General features: G+C 49.9%; 1 protein-coding gene and 1 long non-coding RNA gene across 5 annotated transcripts in view; one reads left to right on the top strand and one right to left on the bottom strand.

Moving 5' to 3' along the window:
• Positions 1-423: 423 nt before the first annotated feature.
• HAUS5 (HAUS augmin like complex subunit 5) lies at positions 424-10,584 on the bottom strand. Of its 2 annotated transcripts, XM_069550432.1 has the most exons (19): positions 10,420-10,584; positions 9,581-9,643; positions 9,457-9,489; positions 9,298-9,322; positions 8,637-8,742; positions 8,398-8,557; positions 6,948-7,017; positions 6,773-6,855; positions 6,231-6,288; positions 5,952-6,076; positions 5,703-5,766; positions 5,472-5,602; positions 5,084-5,246; positions 4,785-4,865; positions 4,538-4,683; positions 4,242-4,353; positions 4,032-4,164; positions 1,919-2,051; positions 424-1,751 (listed from the first exon to the last, which is right to left on the bottom strand). In XM_069550432.1, the coding sequence occupies exons 1-19, from the start codon at positions 10,515-10,517 to the stop codon at positions 1,634-1,636; spliced, it is 1,902 nt and encodes a 633-aa protein (XP_069406533.1). In that variant the 5' UTR covers positions 10,518-10,584; the 3' UTR covers positions 424-1,633. The 2 variants fall into 2 exon arrangements, with proteins under 2 accessions (XP_069406533.1, XP_069406534.1); XM_069550433.1 differs by lacking the exon at positions 8,637-8,742 and having other exon boundaries at positions 10,420-10,572.
• Positions 10,583-17,582, top strand: part of LOC138418818 (uncharacterized) — a 102,122-nt gene continuing 95,122 nt past the window's right edge. For 2 of the 3 annotated variants that reach the window (XR_011248727.1, XR_011248726.1), the window contains exons 1-2: positions 10,583-10,775; positions 10,957-11,090. This is a non-coding gene — a long non-coding RNA (uncharacterized lncRNA). Of the gene's footprint in view, positions 10,776-10,956; positions 11,091-15,696; positions 16,019-17,582 lie in introns of those variants that run through there. The other variant, XR_011248725.1, reaches the window with a different exon arrangement.

The raw sequence follows: 17,582 nt of genomic DNA, 5'->3' as shown, positions 1-17,582 counted from the left end.
TTTGTTCAGCTTCTAGTTTACAGGGGAATTTGCCTTTGTGGAGGTCACATTTTGAGGAGGACAATAAAAGATAAAATAGTATATGTTAGAAGGTATGTTACAGAAAAAAATTAAGCAAGGACAGAGTAAGGATCACCTTGTTCAGTAGGGAGGTGGCTGGGAAGTGAGACGAAGAGAAGAAAAAGGAGGGGGGGGGACACTAAGGTGGCACATGGGAGAGCAAATGTGTGAAGACAGAAAGAGCAGCGAGGGATAGGAGGGGCATTGGGAGTGAGGGTGCTCTGGAGGTCAAGAGAGGAGCTATGGGAAGGGAGGTGGAAAATCAGGTTTAAAATCTCAAAGATGTCAAATATCCCTAATTGGTAGACTAACCGCAACCCCAGTAAAACTCCTATCTATGTATTTCTTCTGGAACCAGCCACATTTGGTATAAAGTTAACTTCATTTAAGAGAAAAAGACAGCAAGTAGAGACAGGGAAACACTGACAAGTAAGAGCAAGATGGCAACCAGTCATTGCAGTTAAGACATATTACACAGCCTTTAAAATTAAAACACTGGGGATGGCACACAAGAGTCAGACAGATAGCAGTCTTGGATACAGCCAGATAAAACAGATACAATCCAGATACAACCCAATTAGCCATGGAAGTTTAGTGTATGAAAAATATCTAAATCTACTTTATAAAGTTTAGGTGGGTAAAATTTTACTTTACAAATTGAAGATAGTTCACAGTGAAATACACAGACCTAACAAGTACAGCCAGATTAGTTCTGACAAATCCATACACCTGTGTAACCCTCACCACCTTCAACACACAATATACTTTTAACTCTAGAAAGTTTGTCTCCTCCTTGCCACCCACCCCTCCCTTAGAAGTGACCACTGCTCTGAATGAGAATTTTAGTAAGTGCTTAAAATAAGACAAAATGGAATCCATTTGGATAAATTCCAAATGGCTCAAAGATTTAAATGTAAAAAAAAAACAAAAAAAAACTGTATAAAAACTCAAAAACAATCCCATCTCTTAAAGCTTCCCTTCTTCCAACAGCCACACTGCCTCCTCAGCTCTCACAGCAACACCTGTGAACTGGGGCCTCTGCATGCGCTGCAGTCTGCAGGCCCTCCTCACACAGCCGGGGCTTCCTTCTCATGGCCTTTACAGGGTGTCACCTTGCTGCGTTGCCCTCGATTTAACATTGCACCTCTGCAGTCGCTTTTTCTCACAGTAGTTCTTCCATGTACTAGCTATTTTGCTTGCTTATTTTGTCAGTGGTTTGTTCTCTCCTAGAATGACAACTCCCTGAAGGCTGGGACTTCTGTTCATTTTTTCAGTGCTGGATTCTCAGTGTTTACAGCAGGCACTTGATTACTTCTTACTGAGGGTAAAAGCGATAAGGTGAGTTTCAGCTAGGGTGGGGCCCATAGTATCTCGTCCATCTTGGCTTTAGTGCAATGACAGGACGGGGCAAGGCAATTGAGAGAACTGAGAACAGCCGGGGATGCGGGCGGCAGGTGTGGTAGAGACCGTGGGCTGATGTGTTCAGGCAATGCTTTCTTCCAGAGGTCTTAAGGGAAGTGATGTTTTGGGATAAACAAGTGCGAAGCTCTTGACTTCTTTTTGAGCTACCTCTTCATCTGCACAACTGCTGCAGGGCACCTTGGGCCTGGACCCAGCGCAGCTGCCACTGGGACAGAGAAAGGCCTTGGCAGAGCTCCCTGGAAAGGGCGGCCTGTCCTGGCTGCTCCCACCTGGAGAAGGGGATGGGGTTAAAAGGGAAGGTCTAGGACCTCCAGACCTTCACTAGCCAACCCTCAACACTATGGTCTGCTTGTCACCAGCCTCCCACCCCCTCCCCTGGCCTAAGTTCTGCCCGTTGCGCCTAGTTCAGCCCCCGCCTCGTCATGACCCCTCTCACCAGTCCCCCACAACTCCCTGAAGCTCGGGGACTCGCTTCAGTGCTCGTTTCAGCAGGTTCTCCAGCTGCTTCAGAGCCTGGCCCAGGCTCTCCTTCTGCTCCTTTTCCTGGGATTCCTGGATCTGCAGCAGCTCTGTAGGTTAGAAACCCAGGGGGCAGCACTGACTCCTCGGGCTCCCGGGTGCCTTGCAGCTAATAAGTCACCGTCTCCAGTCATCTAGTCTTCACCTCAGCATCCCTCCTAAGCCTCTCTCTCCTCCCAGGTCCTCTTACCAGCTGCAAGCCCACCATGCCCCAGGCAGCCTTCTGAACACCTTCCTCCCTCCCCCTCAGTCTCCATGGTCCATCCCTCAGTGTCCTACCTGCTCCCCTGCTTGCCCCCAGCCTCCCTCCTAGGCTCCAAGCCTCGGCCTCTTACTGGTCCATCCTTCACAGAGCAGCCAGAGCGATCTCACGGCCTAAACCTGATCCTTTCCCTCTCCTGCCTGGAACCCTCCAAGGCTCCTCAGCACCTCAAGACCAAGCCCAAGCTCTCAGCCTAGTACTTGAGGAAGGCACCGTGTGGCCTCTGCTCACTACTCCAGAGCAAAAGCCTCACCTGTCCACCAGGCCCACTGGAGACACCATCTTTCCTGCTGGCAGCCCTTCCCAGCATTCCTCACCCCAGCCGCTTCCTCAGACTGCTGCAGCCCTTCCCTCCACTGGCGTCTTCCCTGGGGACTGTGACTCATCAGGTCTCTCTCCAGAGACTCAGAATAAGCCCAGCTCAGAGCAGAGGCAGATCGGCAGTGTGGTCAGACCCTTCGGGCCTGAACCCCTTCCTGGCCTTGTAGCCTCAGGCGTGACACTTGCCCTTTCTTTGGGCACTCTTAGGCACAGATGGAATTATTTGAGCCATAGGCTAGTGAGGCAGGGGGCAGACGGGAGCACTCTGGAGAGGGGACCCACAGGGCTTACTGACAGGTTGAAGGTAGGGGTTCAGAGAACTAGGAAAAATTACAGATGACTCCTGGATTTCTGGCTTTAGCACCTGCACGAGGGCAGTGGGGTCATTTATTGAGGGAAGGAAACCAGGAGGGAAAAAAAAAAAAACTGCTTTCTGGACTAAAGGGAACTGAGGTCCAGTTACAGACGTGTTAAAAGTCCCTGATGCCCATGATGTAAGACAATGCTGTGCCACGTCTTGGGCTGTTTCTGCTGTTCCTTCACACTGCTCCTTGCCCACTGAAGAGTAGGGGTGGTAAGGAGCTCAAAACTCAAAGGCCTGAAAATGGTCTCTTCCTGCTTTGCTGATAGTACACTGATTCACTTCTCTTCAAGCCACCTCTTCCATCTATTTCTCTTTTGAATTCTTTGCTTCTACAACTGGGACACTCTGGGGCTGGACAGCTCTCACCTCTCTCCCCTTTGAATTCTCGGGGGCTAGCACATGGCATATATGCAGTGAGTACTTGCTTAGTGAACCCAGGAATAAAGGACTTCTGAGTTTTAGCTTCCTTTCTGTAAACTGTAGTCTTATACTCCTTTCCCTCATGGTAAGGACTAGAAGAGGCTGTGCATGTGCAGACAGCAGAGACTGGAATCATGAGAGGGACACAGAATGCTTAACTGCAGCCAGCCACAGCTCAACACCCTGTTCAGGCCACCTGACTGAGTCTTCCCAGCCGTTCTGTAAGGTGTTATTAATATGATTATGCTTAGTCCACTGCAGGGGAAACTAAGGCAGAGGGAGACCATGCAGCAAGGAAGAGGGACTGCTGAGAAAATAATCCAATAGTTTAACTATACAGTCTGCTTTATAACTACTCAAGTATACTGCTGTTTGATGATGGATGAATATTCGGCAGTTTGATGAGCAGCGTCACCTAGTGGTTAGGAGCACAGACCCATGTTAGATGGCTGGGGTTCAAATCTAGCTCGGCCGTCTGGGTAGCCTGCAAGCCCGCTGTAACATGGAGAGGACCCCTGGGGATGCTGTGCAGAGGACACTAGTGAGCATACAAAGACCTCAATGCACAGTGGGCACTGTGTAAGCAGTGGGTATTTGTGATTTCTTCTGGAAAGGTGCTGGGAAGGGGCTGGGATGCTAGATAAGGAAGTAGGGCAGGCCTACCCTGGGTGGATGGTCCTGGGGGCAGGCTGGTCTTCATGTGGAGCAGATACCAGCGTCGGAGACTCTGTTGGTCCTGGAGGAACAGAAGGTCCTGGCGAAGAGAGGCAGCCTTCGGGAGGAGCAGCTCCGGAGCCTGGAGGGAGGAGGACGGATAGTCACCTGGGACGGAGGTTGGGTTCGGAAGACAGGGCCAAGGGGACAGGCACTCACCTTCCCTGCGGGCAGCCCCAGTGTGTGGCTCAGTGCTATGAAGCTGGAGCCCCTTGGGGATGCAGGATGCAGTTGCTGGATGGACGGCAGGACCGTGGGGAGGGGCTGCAATCTGCGGAGTGACGTCCAGGTTGGGAGGGTCACAGAGAGGGAGGCTGGGTTCCAGAGGCCCAGGAACTTAGAGGTAGGGCTGAGGATGAGGTCTGGCAGCCTGGGAACCCTAGGATTGTGTTTTAGGAGTGGGCCCAGGGAGTATCAGTCACCCATGACAGGGTATGTGGCAACCCCTATCTCACCCTCCGGGGCCGTGCTGCAGCAAGGGGCCCAGAGGAAGACGGGGCAGGTGCTGGGCTTCCTGCTCCAGACACCGCACCAGTTCCTGGCTCTGTGGAGCCACCGCCTCAGACGTGGGGACCACTTTTCGCTGAACCAAAGCTAACACCTGTGGGGAAGGAAAGGGATGGGAAGGACAGCGTGAGGCTGCTTAGTCCCCTCCTGAGGAGGCCCAGCCCTCCCCAGAATTGGCCCCGACTCCCATCTCACCTCCTCGGGGCTCCGGCACAGGCGTGTCTTGCTGGCTGAGTTGCCCTTGATGAGCAGGCGGATCTGCTCCTGTGTCTCCTCCTAGGCAACCAAGAGGCCATGGAGATGGGCCGATTTTCTGTTTTACCTCCCAGCCTCTGCCCCTGCTCACCCCTTTGCACAGGCCCTGACCCCTCTTGGGAGTCTCACTGAGGCCCCCTCCCCTAACCAGGAGGCCCAGATCTGGCTCCTTAGGGCTCCCAGCCTGACTCAGGTCCTCCATCAGGCCTGGCCACTTCTCCTGCAGTCCCACGTCTCACCACTAGTTGGCGCCAGCGTAGGATCCGTTGCTGTTTGGCCTGTAGCTCCTGGAGCAGAATCTGCCGACGCCCAGTGGCCTCCTCCAGCTCCTGGCTCAGGGCACACAGGGCCTTGAGTTCGGCCCTCAGGGCACAGACCCGGAGCCCCAGCACCAAAGTCTGCCTGCGGCCCAAGTAGAAAAGAGCAAAGGAGAAGGAAGGTGACTAAGACTCTCAGTGGAGGAGGGAGATCAGAGGTGCAAGGACGCACAAGGAGCCGTAAGCATAGGGAGACGACCCAGCAGAGCAAGCAGGGAGGCTGAAACAGGAGCCAGGGTGCAGAAGTCCATATTCTGAGACACTTGGGAGAGACATGGCCTAGAGACCATGGCCCTTGGAGACTCCTCACCTCTCGCTGGATCCCAGGATACATCTATCCGCCTTCTCCATCAGGCCCTGGAGGCGCAGGGTCAGGACTTGATCCTCCTTCAGGAGGGGGCCCCGCTGGGTGACCAGCTCACCCACAGACCGCCAGCCCTCCTGGAGCGAGCACAGAGTCAGGGTGACATGGTCCCTGGCAGGGAGGGGACCGAGGTGTTTTAGGTTGGGAAGAGTCCTGAGGAGGGTCCTGGGGGGTCACCTGGATGAGATGCACCATGGATGGCAGGGTCTGGCTGGAGTCTGACTGGTCTGATGCCTGGGACCTGAGAATAAGGGCTGAGCTGTAGTGGGAGAAGCCCTGTCCCCTTGTAGGTCACCAGTGTCAGCCTACCTGCCAGACTGGTTCCTGGACCTCAGTTCCCATCGGCAGGTCACCCTGCCCAGTCCTGACCTGTCCCAGCTCACCCAGCCACCCGCCCTGTGCTGACTGGGAGCGCCAGCACCTCACCTGGTTCTCTCCGCATCCTGGAGCCCATCCACACTGCACAGGCACTGGATCTCTGCCTCCCGCTCTGCAGCCAGATGCTGCAAGGCAGCCAGGACGTGGCCCGGTGGGTGGTTTGTCAGTAGGCTCTGGTGGGGAGAGGGGTGAAGTCAGGCCAGGATGGGGGCAGGGCTGCAAGCTGGGACTCCATGGAGAAGGGGTAGGGATCATGAGTGACGTCCTGGCACCCTGAGGTTTAATCATGGGGCAGGGGGTGTAGCCTTTCTTGAGAGTGCCCCTCACCTCCACTGAGCTAAGCCACTGCTGGTAGGAAGTTCCAAAGTGGTCATCTTGCAGGGTTCTGTGGAGTTGGGGAAGAGGACAGATGTTACAAGAACCATTAATTCATCCTTTAATGATCACTGCCACTCTGTAAGGTAGGGGCTGTCACTGCCCCATGTGAAAGATTGGAAACCAGGTTCCTCTATACCAGCTAGACTTGAGTGTCCCACTTAACAGCATATCAACAACTTGGCCTTGGACCTTTCATGTGTGCTGTTTACCTGGAACATCTTCTCAACCTTTTATCCCTCCTCACCAAAGCACCCCTCCTCTCTGCCTCCTTAGCTGGGTAAGGTGTCTCCTTTGGGTACCCAAAGCCTCCCAGGCTTGCCCACCCTCTGAGAGCCCTAACTACCTGGGTCGTCACTGTCTCTAAAGGTCTGCTTCCTCTCTTCCTAGCCTGGGAGCCCTGTCAGGGCAGGGCCTGGGGCTGATAGAGCCCAGAGGTACAGTGTCTGTAACAAGGTTCTTTACAGGGTCTCTGCTGGCCGAGGGCTACTCACGGAATGCCGCCTCCCTGGGCCTGAGGACTCAGGAGGCTCTGCAGGAACTGGGTTCGGAGGCTGCAGGCTGTTCGGACATCATGCTGTGAAGAAGAGGGTGTAGTATGAGGGGGGCCAAGAGGTCCATCTAACCCCGGACACCCCACATTTCTCCCTTCTGGCACAGGACTCTTACCAGGACTGCAGGCTCCAGGCCCAGGGCTGCTGATATCAAGGGTCCAAAGTTTATATCCACTTTGGCCTTCCTGGAGGGAGGAGTTCAGTTGGGGCTGGGGTTCCTGGGAGGAGGCAGCTGGCAGCACAGAGGTTGGTGTTCCCTCCTGCTGCCAGCAAAGCTAGTCACAGGGATCACTGAGCCTGGATCTCAGAGGCCAACCCCCAAATGAGATCATGGTCATCTCTCAGCTGCATTAATCTCCTCATCCATCTCCCTGCTCTTACTCTCTGCAGTCTGTTCTCCACCCAGCAGTAAGCCAACAATCCTGCTAAAACCTCAGACAGATCATGTCCCTGTTTTGCTCAAAACCTTTGAAAACGTGATGGGTTTCCATCACACAGAGAATAACAATTAGAACGCTTCTAAGCACTCTGCATGATTTAACTCAATTATCATACCTACTCTTTGCTGCTACTGCTAAGTTGCTTCAGTTGTGTCCGACTCTGTGCGACTGCATAGATGGCAGCCCACCAGGCTCCACCATCCCTGGGATTCTCCAGGCAAGAACACTGAAGTGGGTTGCTATTTCCTTCTCCAATGCATGAAAGTGAAAAGTGAAAGTGAAGTCGCTCAGTCATGCCTGACTCTTAGTGACCCCATGGACTGCAGCCTACCAGGCTCCTCCGTCCATGGGATTTTCCAGGCAAGAGTACTGGAGTGGGTTGCCACTGCCTCCTTCTACCTACCCTTTAGAGTAGATATTAATATTATCCCTTTTCTACAGAACTTAGAAACTGAGGCACAAAGCAGTTAAATACTTTGCCCAAAGTTACACAGCTGTAAGTGGCTGAGTCAGGGCATGAACCCAGCCTCCGAATAAAACTCCAGTGCCTCCACAGTGCTCTGTCCACCTCTCCAACCTACCCCCTTATTACTCTGCCTCTTGCCTTCAAAATTTGAGCTGAATTGGCTTCTTGGCTGTTCTTCCCACATGCCCGGCTCAGGGCACTCTGCTCTTGCTGTTCCTCTCCATGGAAATTCCTCCCCTAGCTCAAATGTTGACATCCTCAGAGAGGTTTTCTCTGACCATTGTACCTAGAGTAGCATCTCCTTCTCCCTTTCTACATCACCTTTTCTTCATAGCGCTCATCTCCACCTATGATTATAGAGTTTGTCTGTGTCCTAGTTTACCACTTGTCTCCTCTGCATCAGACTGTGAGCTCCATGAGGGCAGGACTGTCCCCTGTTTACTGTCTTTTTTCCTCCCCCCAGCACTGTTCTAGATATACAGCTGGCACCATGCTAAGCACTGAAAAGACAGGTGGCTGAGATGGCAAAACTTTCTGGCTCCATGGAGTGAAGCTCAGAATTCTAGAACCCAGAAGGGGTCTGGGCAGAGTACTGGGTCTCTAAGAATGGGCATACGCCCAGCCTGGTGAGGGATGCTCCCCGGACACCTGAAGCCCACCTCTCTATGTCCTGCAAGCGCTTGAGCTGATTCTGCAGTCGCTGCATGGGATCCTGGAGCCCACGCTGTTGTCTTCGCATGGCCCCAGCTTGAGCCCGGAGGAGGAGAGCACGGCGCTGGGTATCTTGCATGCTCTGTAGGTTCCGCTCCATGGCCATGTCTGTGAGAGGAACAGGGGTGGCCATCAGCGCTTTCTCTCACCCCATCCTGCTGCCCATCTCTCCAGCCCCATGGGTCACCCTGAGCCTCAGTCTCTTGCTCCATCAGCTCCAGGCTCTGGTCTAACTCCAGGATCTCTGCCCGCAGGCGGGCAACAGCGGCTTCCAACTCCAACTTCCGGCGGGCCTGGTGGAATCAGGTACAGGGTCAGATGAATGGCCTGACTGCTCTCTGTGGGGCAGTAGTCTCTTACCTGCCCAGTTACGTGGTACAGGGTTTTCCCCAGGCAGTTTCAGTGTCTGAAGAAGAGCACCAGGGTACTATCCTGTCCCCCTTCTTCCTTCTGGGATTGTCTCATCTGTCCCCCCAACCTGTTTACTGTCTCTGTCCCAGTCCTCATCTTCCCATTGAGCCCCAAACCTGGAGTCCTGAGGTCTCCTGGAAGCCTCCCCTGAGGCGTCACCTGGGCACCATGCACATGCTGGGTCCCATACTGGCCTCAGCATTTCTCCGAAGCCCGCCTCTTCTCCCACCAACCTCACCGGCTTTGATGCCTCATATGCATGTCCCCCCACTCACAGCTCATGCCTCCTTCCCCCAGACTGCAAGTGAGTGCAGGGATCGGGCTGTCTTGTGACACAGCGACCCTTGGCATCACCCAGCACAAGCCTGGGCCCAGAGCAGAAAATCTATCAGTCCATTTTTTGGATGAAATAAAACCTGGCAGCACATGCTTCTCACCTCTGGACTGTCCTGGTGGCCATACCTGAGGAAATGAGAGCAGAGTGAGAGGATGATGGGGACTTCCACGGGAGAGATGGGAGGTGTGAGGTTGGGGGCAGGGACGTGGCTGGATGGGGCTGGGGAAGACAGGAAGGGACAGCTTTGAGGACCAGTTACCAGAGCAGGTTTCCCCGGATCTTCCTGACGTTCCTAAATGGAGAGGTAGGAGGAAGGGGAGTTACAGTGGGGCTCTCCTGGGTCCTCTCCTCTGCCAAAGCTTCCCTTCTGTGGCCAGGCTCACCTCTGGCTATGCACATGCCGCAAAACGTAGGCCCAGATGTCGGTCCCCTGGCCCAGACACAGCCTGTGGTAACAGCATGAAAAGGTATGCCTGGGACATCACACAGGATGGAGGAGCCTCACTAGCAGAGTGGTGAGGAGGTAAGACCTTTACTAGGGAATTCTCATGTGTACGGGAGGGAGGGTCCATACTTTTGGGGGTAAGGTATTCTCTCCTGGGGAGTTCTCAGCCACTGAGAGGGTGGGCGTCTCACTGGGGGTAGGTGTATTCTAATTCCCCGGTGGAGTGCTCCCTTTCTCCTGGCAAAGGTTATCTCCAGTTACTTCCAGAAGTGGGGTGAGGGCTACAATGCCAGAAAGGGCCCGCTCATGATCAGTTGTGGGTCATTACTCCTATACATTCAGTCTCGAATGGGGTGGTCTTTGCTAACTCGAGTGTCCTCACTAGCTGGGATGGGTGGTGATGTACTGAGGGACAGCCTTCCCCTGGAGATCCAATTTTCACATTGATAAAAGAGAGCTCTATTACTAACTCATGGAGGATCCCCACTAGTGCAAGGGACCCCACTCTGGGTGGCCTCAGAGGATGGGGGTGGGAGTGTGGGAGTCACCACCAGGACGCCCTCACTCAATTCAGGATCCTCTGCCTGGATTTACTACCTGCAGGGCAGGAGCGCCCTCGAGGGTTAACTGCACTGCGGCAGGAGCGCCCTCAAAGGTTATTTTCACTGCGGCAGAGGGGTAAGGGGAGGATGGCGCGTTTTGGATGAAGATGTGGGTCTCATCCCGGGAGACTCCATCTCCAGGGTGGGGAGTCCTCACTCCCAGAGTGGCTCTCACCTGCGCAGCGTGGACTCCGGGACCCGGGCAGCCACGGGCACCTCCATCTCTTCCGCCGCCCAGCAACCCAGTTCCCGCGCTTGCTGCGCTAACTCCATGACAGTGACCAGGCCGCTGCCTCCCGCCCCTTCTTCAACTGTGGCGTCCTTCTCTGACGTCACGCACGCGCCGGAAGTGACGCCACGGTCTCCAGGAAGATGGGGGCTTTCCTGCTCTGCGGGGTCTCAGAGCCCACCCGCAGCTCTCTTACCTCGGGGTTCCTGTGAACGAAGATGAAAGAACTTGAAGAAACGGTGGGATCCGCTTGCCTTCTTCGTCTTCCTTCCTACTACCAGCTGTTCCCTAAGAAGCTAAAGGTCCCTAATGCCTCCCTTCATTTTCTCGACAAAACGGGGCTTTCATCCTAGGAGGATGACTATCAGGCGAGGGGATGCCAAAATTACTGCCCTTTGATTTCAGAAACAGGGTGTCAGGTCTGAGTGAGGGACGGGGGCAGTTGGCATGAGCCTAATATTTCCGTGGCATGCTTTCTTCTAGGTATTCGTTCGTCCTTACCAATCTGTAACATTCGTGAGCTGACCTTGTGCTGGGGACACCCCGGTGGCTGAGACAGCCCCAGTCTCCATGCTGCGGAGCTCACAGTTCAGTGAGGGACGTAGACGCATCACCAGGTAGGGATGGATAGGACATAAGCAGCAGGGGCGGGTCACTTTGGGGTCAAGGAACGTGAGAGGTCTGTGGAGTGCCCCCAGAAAGCGGTAATACTAGGGCTGGAGTCCTGGAGAGCCCACTCAGCCTCAGACATGGTCCTGAGAAATGGTACCTCTCATTCAATGTGATTGTGTTATTAATCATTGTCTTCAGTGTCCAATACAGAGCCTGAATCTCTAAATAGTTGTTGAATAAACAAATGGGGGAGACAGATGGCGGGGTGAGACTAAAAGCTGGGAACCCAGGGAAGAGGATGGAGCAGGGTGAGGGAGAGGAGGGTGTTGAGGACGGTGCTGGACAACTGTAGGGATGTTGAGTAGAGAGGTAACTGAGTGGATCTCATGTGAAGCTGACTGGCTGTAGAGGGGTGAAATACAGCATTCTAGGCTAGGGATTAGGTGGAACAGACCTTGATACCGGGAGATGAGAGAAGGGACAGCTTTGGAGGAGACAGTGACAACAATGTTATCAACACACTCTATGGGTGTGAGGAGTCAAGGAGGTGTCCAAGGGTCAGCTGAGTCTCTGCTCTAGGAACAAGGGGACTACAAGGTCTCCACTGAGATAGCAGAGTTCAGGGAAAGCTGAATTGAGCTTCAAATGCTTCTTATGGGCTGAGATGCAGAAGAAGGTGCCTGGGGCTGATGTAAAATCCAGATGGGCTTCCTGGAAGAAAGATTAGCAGCTTCTACTTCACCATTTTGATTTCTCAGCAGTTTTGATTTCTTTCAAACATCTTCACCCTTCCAACTTTTGTGGGTTGTTTTGCTATTAAAAAAAGCAATTAGACAGCATGTTTGCCATGGGTCGCTGAGCCTTTCAAGGGGTGTTAGAAAGTATTGACTGTTAAAGGAATAAAGAGACAAATCACAGATTGGGAGAAAATATTTGCAAAACACATATCTGATTATTGACTTGTATCCCAAATATACAAAGAACTCTTAAAACTCAACCATGAGAAAATAATCCAGTTTAAAAATGGACAAAAATTATGAACATATGTCTCACCAAAGAAAATATACAGATAAATGCAAGTCAGCATACGAGAACTTGTTCAGCATAATGTCATCAGGGAGTTGCAAATTGAAACAATAATGGTCTTGTTTTGTTGATGGCTTCCTTTGCTGTGCAAAAACTTTTGAGTTAAATTAGGTCCATTATTTTATTTTTGCTTTTATTTCTTTTACCTTAGGAGACTGATCCAATAAAATATTGTTATACTTTATGTCAAATACTGTTCCACCTATGTTCTCCTCCAGGAGTTTTAGTTCTCTTCTGTGGTTTCAGATCTTACATTTAGGTCTTTAAACCATTTGGAGTTTTTGTATATGTTGTGAGGGAATGCTCTAATCTTATTGTTATACATGTAGTTGTCCAACTTTCCCAGCACTACTAGTTGAAGAGACTGTCTTTTTTCCATTGCATGTTCTACTAATTGACCATAGGTATATGAGTTTATTTCTAGGCTCTCTATTCTGTTCCATTGATCTATTTTTTGTGGCAACAACATACTGTTTTGATTACTGTAGCTTTGTAATATAGTTTGAAGTCTGGAAGGGTTATACCATCAACTTTCCCCCCTCCCCTTGGGATCATTTTAGCAATTTGAAGTCTTGTGTGGTTACATATAAAGTTTATTTATTCCAGTTCTGTAAAAACTATCATAGATATTTTGATAGGGATTGTATTAAATCTGTTGATTGCTTTGTGAAATATGACTATTTTAGTATTAATTCTTCCAACCCAAGAGCATAGGATACCTTACTATTTCTTTGAATAATCTTCAGTTTCCTTAGTCAGTATATTATAGTTTTCAGAATGTAGGTCTTTCATCTCCTTGGTTAAGTATATTCCTAGGTATTTTACTTTATTTTTTGATGTTATTTTGAATGGATTTTTTTTTCTTACCTTGAGTCTCTCTTTAACTGTTGCCATTTTAATTATGTCTTAGTGCAGATCTCTTTAATCTCGTCTTGTTTGGGACTCTCTATGATTCCCTGACCTGGATGTCTGTTTCCTTCCTCAGGCAAAGGTAGTCTTTGGCTCTTATTTCTTCAAATAAGTTTTTTTTTTGTCCCTTTCTCTCTCTCTGTTATCCTTCTGAAGTGATGTGAAGTGAAAGTTGCTCAGTCATGTCTGATTCTTTGTGAACTCATTGACTAGCCTGCCAGGCTTCTCTGTCCATTGAGTTCTCCAGGCAACGAATACTAGAGTGGGTAGTCGTTCCCTTCTCCAGGGGATCTTCCCAGCCCAGGGATCGAACCCAGGTCTCCCGCATTGCAGGTAGATTTATCATCTGAGCCACCAGGGAATGTTAATATGCTTGATATTGTCCCAGAGGTCCCTTAAAAATGTCCTCATTAAATTTTTTTTCTTTTTGCTGTTCTGATTGGGTGATTTCCATTTTTCTGTTTTCCAGATCACTTATCTGTTCTATATCATCTGGTCTGCTGTTGATTCCCTCTGTTGTATTTCTTATTTAAGTTATTGTATCTTTCAGGTCTGTTTGCTTCTTTCTTATATTTTCTAACTCTTTGTTGAAGTTCTTGCTGAGTTCATCCATTCTTCTCCTGAGTTCAGTGAGCATCTTTATGATCATTGCTTATAACTCTTTATTGGATAAATTGTGCTTAGTTGCTCAGCTGTGTCCAACTCTTAGTGACCCCATGGACTGCAGCCTGCCAGGCTCCTCTGTCCATGGGGATTCTTCAGGCAAGAATACTGGAGTGGGTTTCCATACCCTCCTCTAGGGGATCTCCCCAACCCAGGGCTTGAACCTAGGTCTCCCACATTGCAGACAGATTCTTTACTGTCTGAACCACCAGGGAAGCCCATTGGATAAATTACTTATTTCCATTTCATTAGGGATTTTTTCCCCCTCGGGTTTTAACTTGTTCTTTTTTTGTGTGTCTTTTAATTTTGTCTGACTTTCTGTGTTCGTTTCTGTTAATTAGATGAACCAGCACCTCTTTCAGTCTGGAAAAAGCAGCCTTGTGTGGCAGCATCCTTGGTGTAGACTGCCTGTACCTGGTGGCTTTGGCAGGCCTACTGGGGAAGAACTGGGCAGGGGCCAGGGTTAGTCCCAGGGCACTCTGCTGGTGTCCTTGGTAGATACCTGGAAGTTATTGTGGGGCCAGAGGAAACCCTGGAGCATGTTGTGCCAAGGCCTCCTTGGTGGACAGCTGGAGCTGGAGCACACTTGGCCTGGGCAGTCTAGGGATGTGTCATGCTGTAGGAGCCTTAGCAGGCAGCTGGAGCTGGAGCAGGCACAGGCTGTGGGGAGTCCTGGGGGATCAAACAATGCTGCTTGCTGGAACCTTTAGTCCTGGAGAGAGTTCCAGTAGGTCCCTACCCATTTGGCAGGTACTCTAAGGTTAGTGAGTGGGATTTAAATGCAATAATATGCATAAGTTCCTTGAATTGTGATTGATACAGTTGACTGCTCGGTAGCTACAATGGTGATGATAGTGATGATGATGGTCCTGATGAGCAAGACCCAGTTTCCTGCTTCTCCACTTCTTAGTACTTGCTTTTTCCTCAGCCCCTCCTTCATCCTGAAAGCCCCAGGCTTTTTCATGTGGTTGTAGAATGACTTTCCCTGCTCCTTCGAGGTGAGAGAGAAAGATGTGGTTAGAGGCTAATTTGGAAGAGGTGCTCTGTTTCCTTCCATAAGCTCTGCATGCATGCTAAGTCGCTTCAGTCATGTCCGACTCTTTGCAACCCTGTGGACTGTAGCCCACCAGACTCCTCTGTCCATGGGATTCTCCAGACAAGAACACTGGGAGTGGGTTGCCATGCCCTCTTCCAGGGGATCTTCCCTGACCCAGGGATCGAACTCAAGTCTCCTGTGGCTCCTGCATTGCAGGCTGATTCTTTACTACTGAGCCACCGGGGAAGCCCTCCATATGCTCTAGAAGCCATTTATTTAAGTTTCGTTGACTCAAGCAGGGTCACTTGCCCACTGCTGAAGCAATCTCTGAGCCAGTATATGACTCCCCACACTCATAATGATTACTACATCATACATCCCAGAGGTGTTTCTCACCTCCTTCTCCAGCTCAGATGAGCAGCTCTCTCCTTCAAGCTTCTGAGGCCCCAAATCCCTCTTTTTCTCTTATACTCATGCATCAGTAATCTTATTTACCTTACCTTTAAAATTCATCAAGGCCTTTCCTCTTCCACTTCCCTTACACTGCCCTGATATTCCATCGCATCCCATCTAGACTTTGACAGCAGTCTACTGCTGTTACATTTCCCCCACAGTCAGCTTCCCTCCAAAGTCAGGGAGAGCCTGTTAACACCTGAGTCAGCTCTTGTCACTCATTTGTTCAAAGGCTGTTCATCTTACTCAGAGTAAAGTAAGCTCACTTCCATCTTACTTTCTGTTTCCTCCCTGATTTCTCTTTTAACCATTTCCTGTCTTGCCTTCTGCCCTTCAGCTACACCTGGCCTCCTTAATATATCTCAGAAATATCAGACATGCTTCTCCCTCCAGACCTTTGAACTAGCATTTCATCTCCCTGGGATAAGCTTCACTTAGATATCTGCCTTGTTTCCTCACTTAAGTCCTACAGGACTTAGATCAAAAGTTAGATCTGGGGCTTCCTTGGTGGTCCAGGGGATAAGAATCCTCCTGCCAATGCAGGGGACACAGGTTCGATCCCTGGTCTGAGAAGATTCCACATGCCTCGGATCAACTGAGCCCATGTGCCACGACTACTGAGCCCACGCACTGCAGCCTGTGCTCCACAACAAGAGAAGCCACCGCAATGGGAAGCCTGAGCACCGCAACTAGAGCAGTCTCTGCTTACTGCAATTGGAGAAGCCCATGAGCAGCAATGAAGAGCCAGCACAGCCAAAAATAAATAAAAGTCATTTCTTCACTGGACCATTACCTGCCTCCCTGTTTAAAATGACAGCCCCTCACCGTCATTTTGGTGGTTGTTTTGGTGATTGGTTACTTCCAATCACCCTTACTCTGCTTTATTTCTCCCCACAGTCCTCTATTTCACTATTTACTATATTTGTTACCTTTCACACCCCACAAGAACATGAGATCCATGAGGTAGTTTTTTGGTTTGCTTTGTTGTGCCCTGTGCCTGGCGCAACAAATAGATGCACAGTAAAAATTTGCTGAATGAAAGAAGAAAGAACAACTCACAGCCCTGTGTGGGGGTGAGTCTGCCTTGCCCACTGGGTTGTGGGTTTCCTGAAAGAGGGATGGGTTATGTCTTGGTTACAGCTGTGTTTCTAGCATCACCCAGCACAGAGCCAGGCACAGAGGGGATTGGGCGGTCCTATAGGAGGGTGACTGTATGTGCAAAAATATTCCTGTGAGCAGATCTGTGAGAACCGGTGCTGGGTTTCCTCTTCAGGAAAGGTGGAAATGGGGGATATCTTTGGGACTTTCATAAGCACCTACAAGGATTCTCACCAGGAGGAGGAGAGCACCCCCCCTATTTTGGAGAGTAGGAGATGTGTGACATTACTTATTGCCACATTGGCTTCCTTTGTGTTCCTTGAATTGCCAAGCTCATTCCAGCTTATGAACGTTTACACTTGCTATTCCCACTCTGTGGGAACTCTGTTCTCACAGCTCTTGGAATAGCTGTCACACTTTGGCTCAAGGAACATCTTAGAAAGGTGTGCACTGGGTGTCCAGTCTGGGACTACATTTCCCAGAGGCCCTTGTGTCCAGTTGAGGCCATGAAATTAGTTTTGTTGAATGGTCTGAGAGCAAATGTGATACTTGGTACTTTATTTATTTTTTGATAGTTGGTACTTTAGGGCCAAAGTTTTATTAAAAAATTTATACTGCTTAATTGAGGTATAAATGACAAAAATTGTAATGTGGTTTAAAATGTACAACATGGTGATTTGCTGTATGTATCACTGTGAAGTTATTACCACAACCAACTTAAATTGCATCACCTCACAGAGTTACCTTTGTTTTTGTCTGTTTTTGGTGAGAGTGCTTAAGAGCTACTCTCTTAGCAAATTTTAAGTATACAATACAGTATTGTTAATCACAGTCACCTTGTTATATGCTAAATTATCAGACCTTATTCATCTTATAACTGAAGGTCTTTACCCTTTTACCAGCCTGTCCTCATATCCCCCACCCCCAGTCCCTGGCAAACACCATCCTACTTTCTGTTCTTATGAGTTTGAAAACAAATCTAAAAAAGATTCTACATATGAGTGATATCATATAGTATTTGTTACTTTCCACCTATTTCAGTTAGCATAATGCCATCAAGTTTCATTCATATTGTTGCAAATGGCAGAATTTTGTATTTCTCGTGGCTTAATAATATTCCTTTGAATATAGATATCAAATCCTCTTTATCCCTTAATCTGTTGATGGACACTTAAGTTGTTTCCATATCTTGGCTGTTATGAATATACTGCTCTGAATGTGGGAGTCCAGATATTTCTTTTAGATAGTAATT

Source organism: Ovis canadensis, chromosome 14 (assembly GCF_042477335.2).
Source record: "Ovis canadensis isolate MfBH-ARS-UI-01 breed Bighorn chromosome 14, ARS-UI_OviCan_v2, whole genome shotgun sequence".
In the NCBI taxonomy this organism is placed as follows: domain Eukaryota; kingdom Metazoa; phylum Chordata; class Mammalia; order Artiodactyla; family Bovidae; genus Ovis; species Ovis canadensis.
Note: the sequence above shows the minus strand (reverse complement) of the source record. Positions and strands in the feature narration are given on the sequence as shown.

Excerpts from the sequence above, each read along its gene's own strand:
- HAUS5 (XM_069550432.1), bottom strand. The coding sequence starts at position 10,517 with ATGGAGTTAGCGCAGCAAGCGCGGGAACTGGGTTGCTGGGCGGCGGAA. Across the intron at positions 9,323-9,456 it reads ATCCGGGGAAACCTGCTCTG|GTATGGCCACCAGGACAGTC; the intron begins GTAACTGGTCCT and ends TCATTTCCTCAG. Across the intron at positions 6,077-6,230 it reads AGTGGCTTAGCTCAGTGGAG|AGCCTACTGACAAACCACCC; the intron begins GTGAGGGGCACT and ends TCTCCCCACCAG.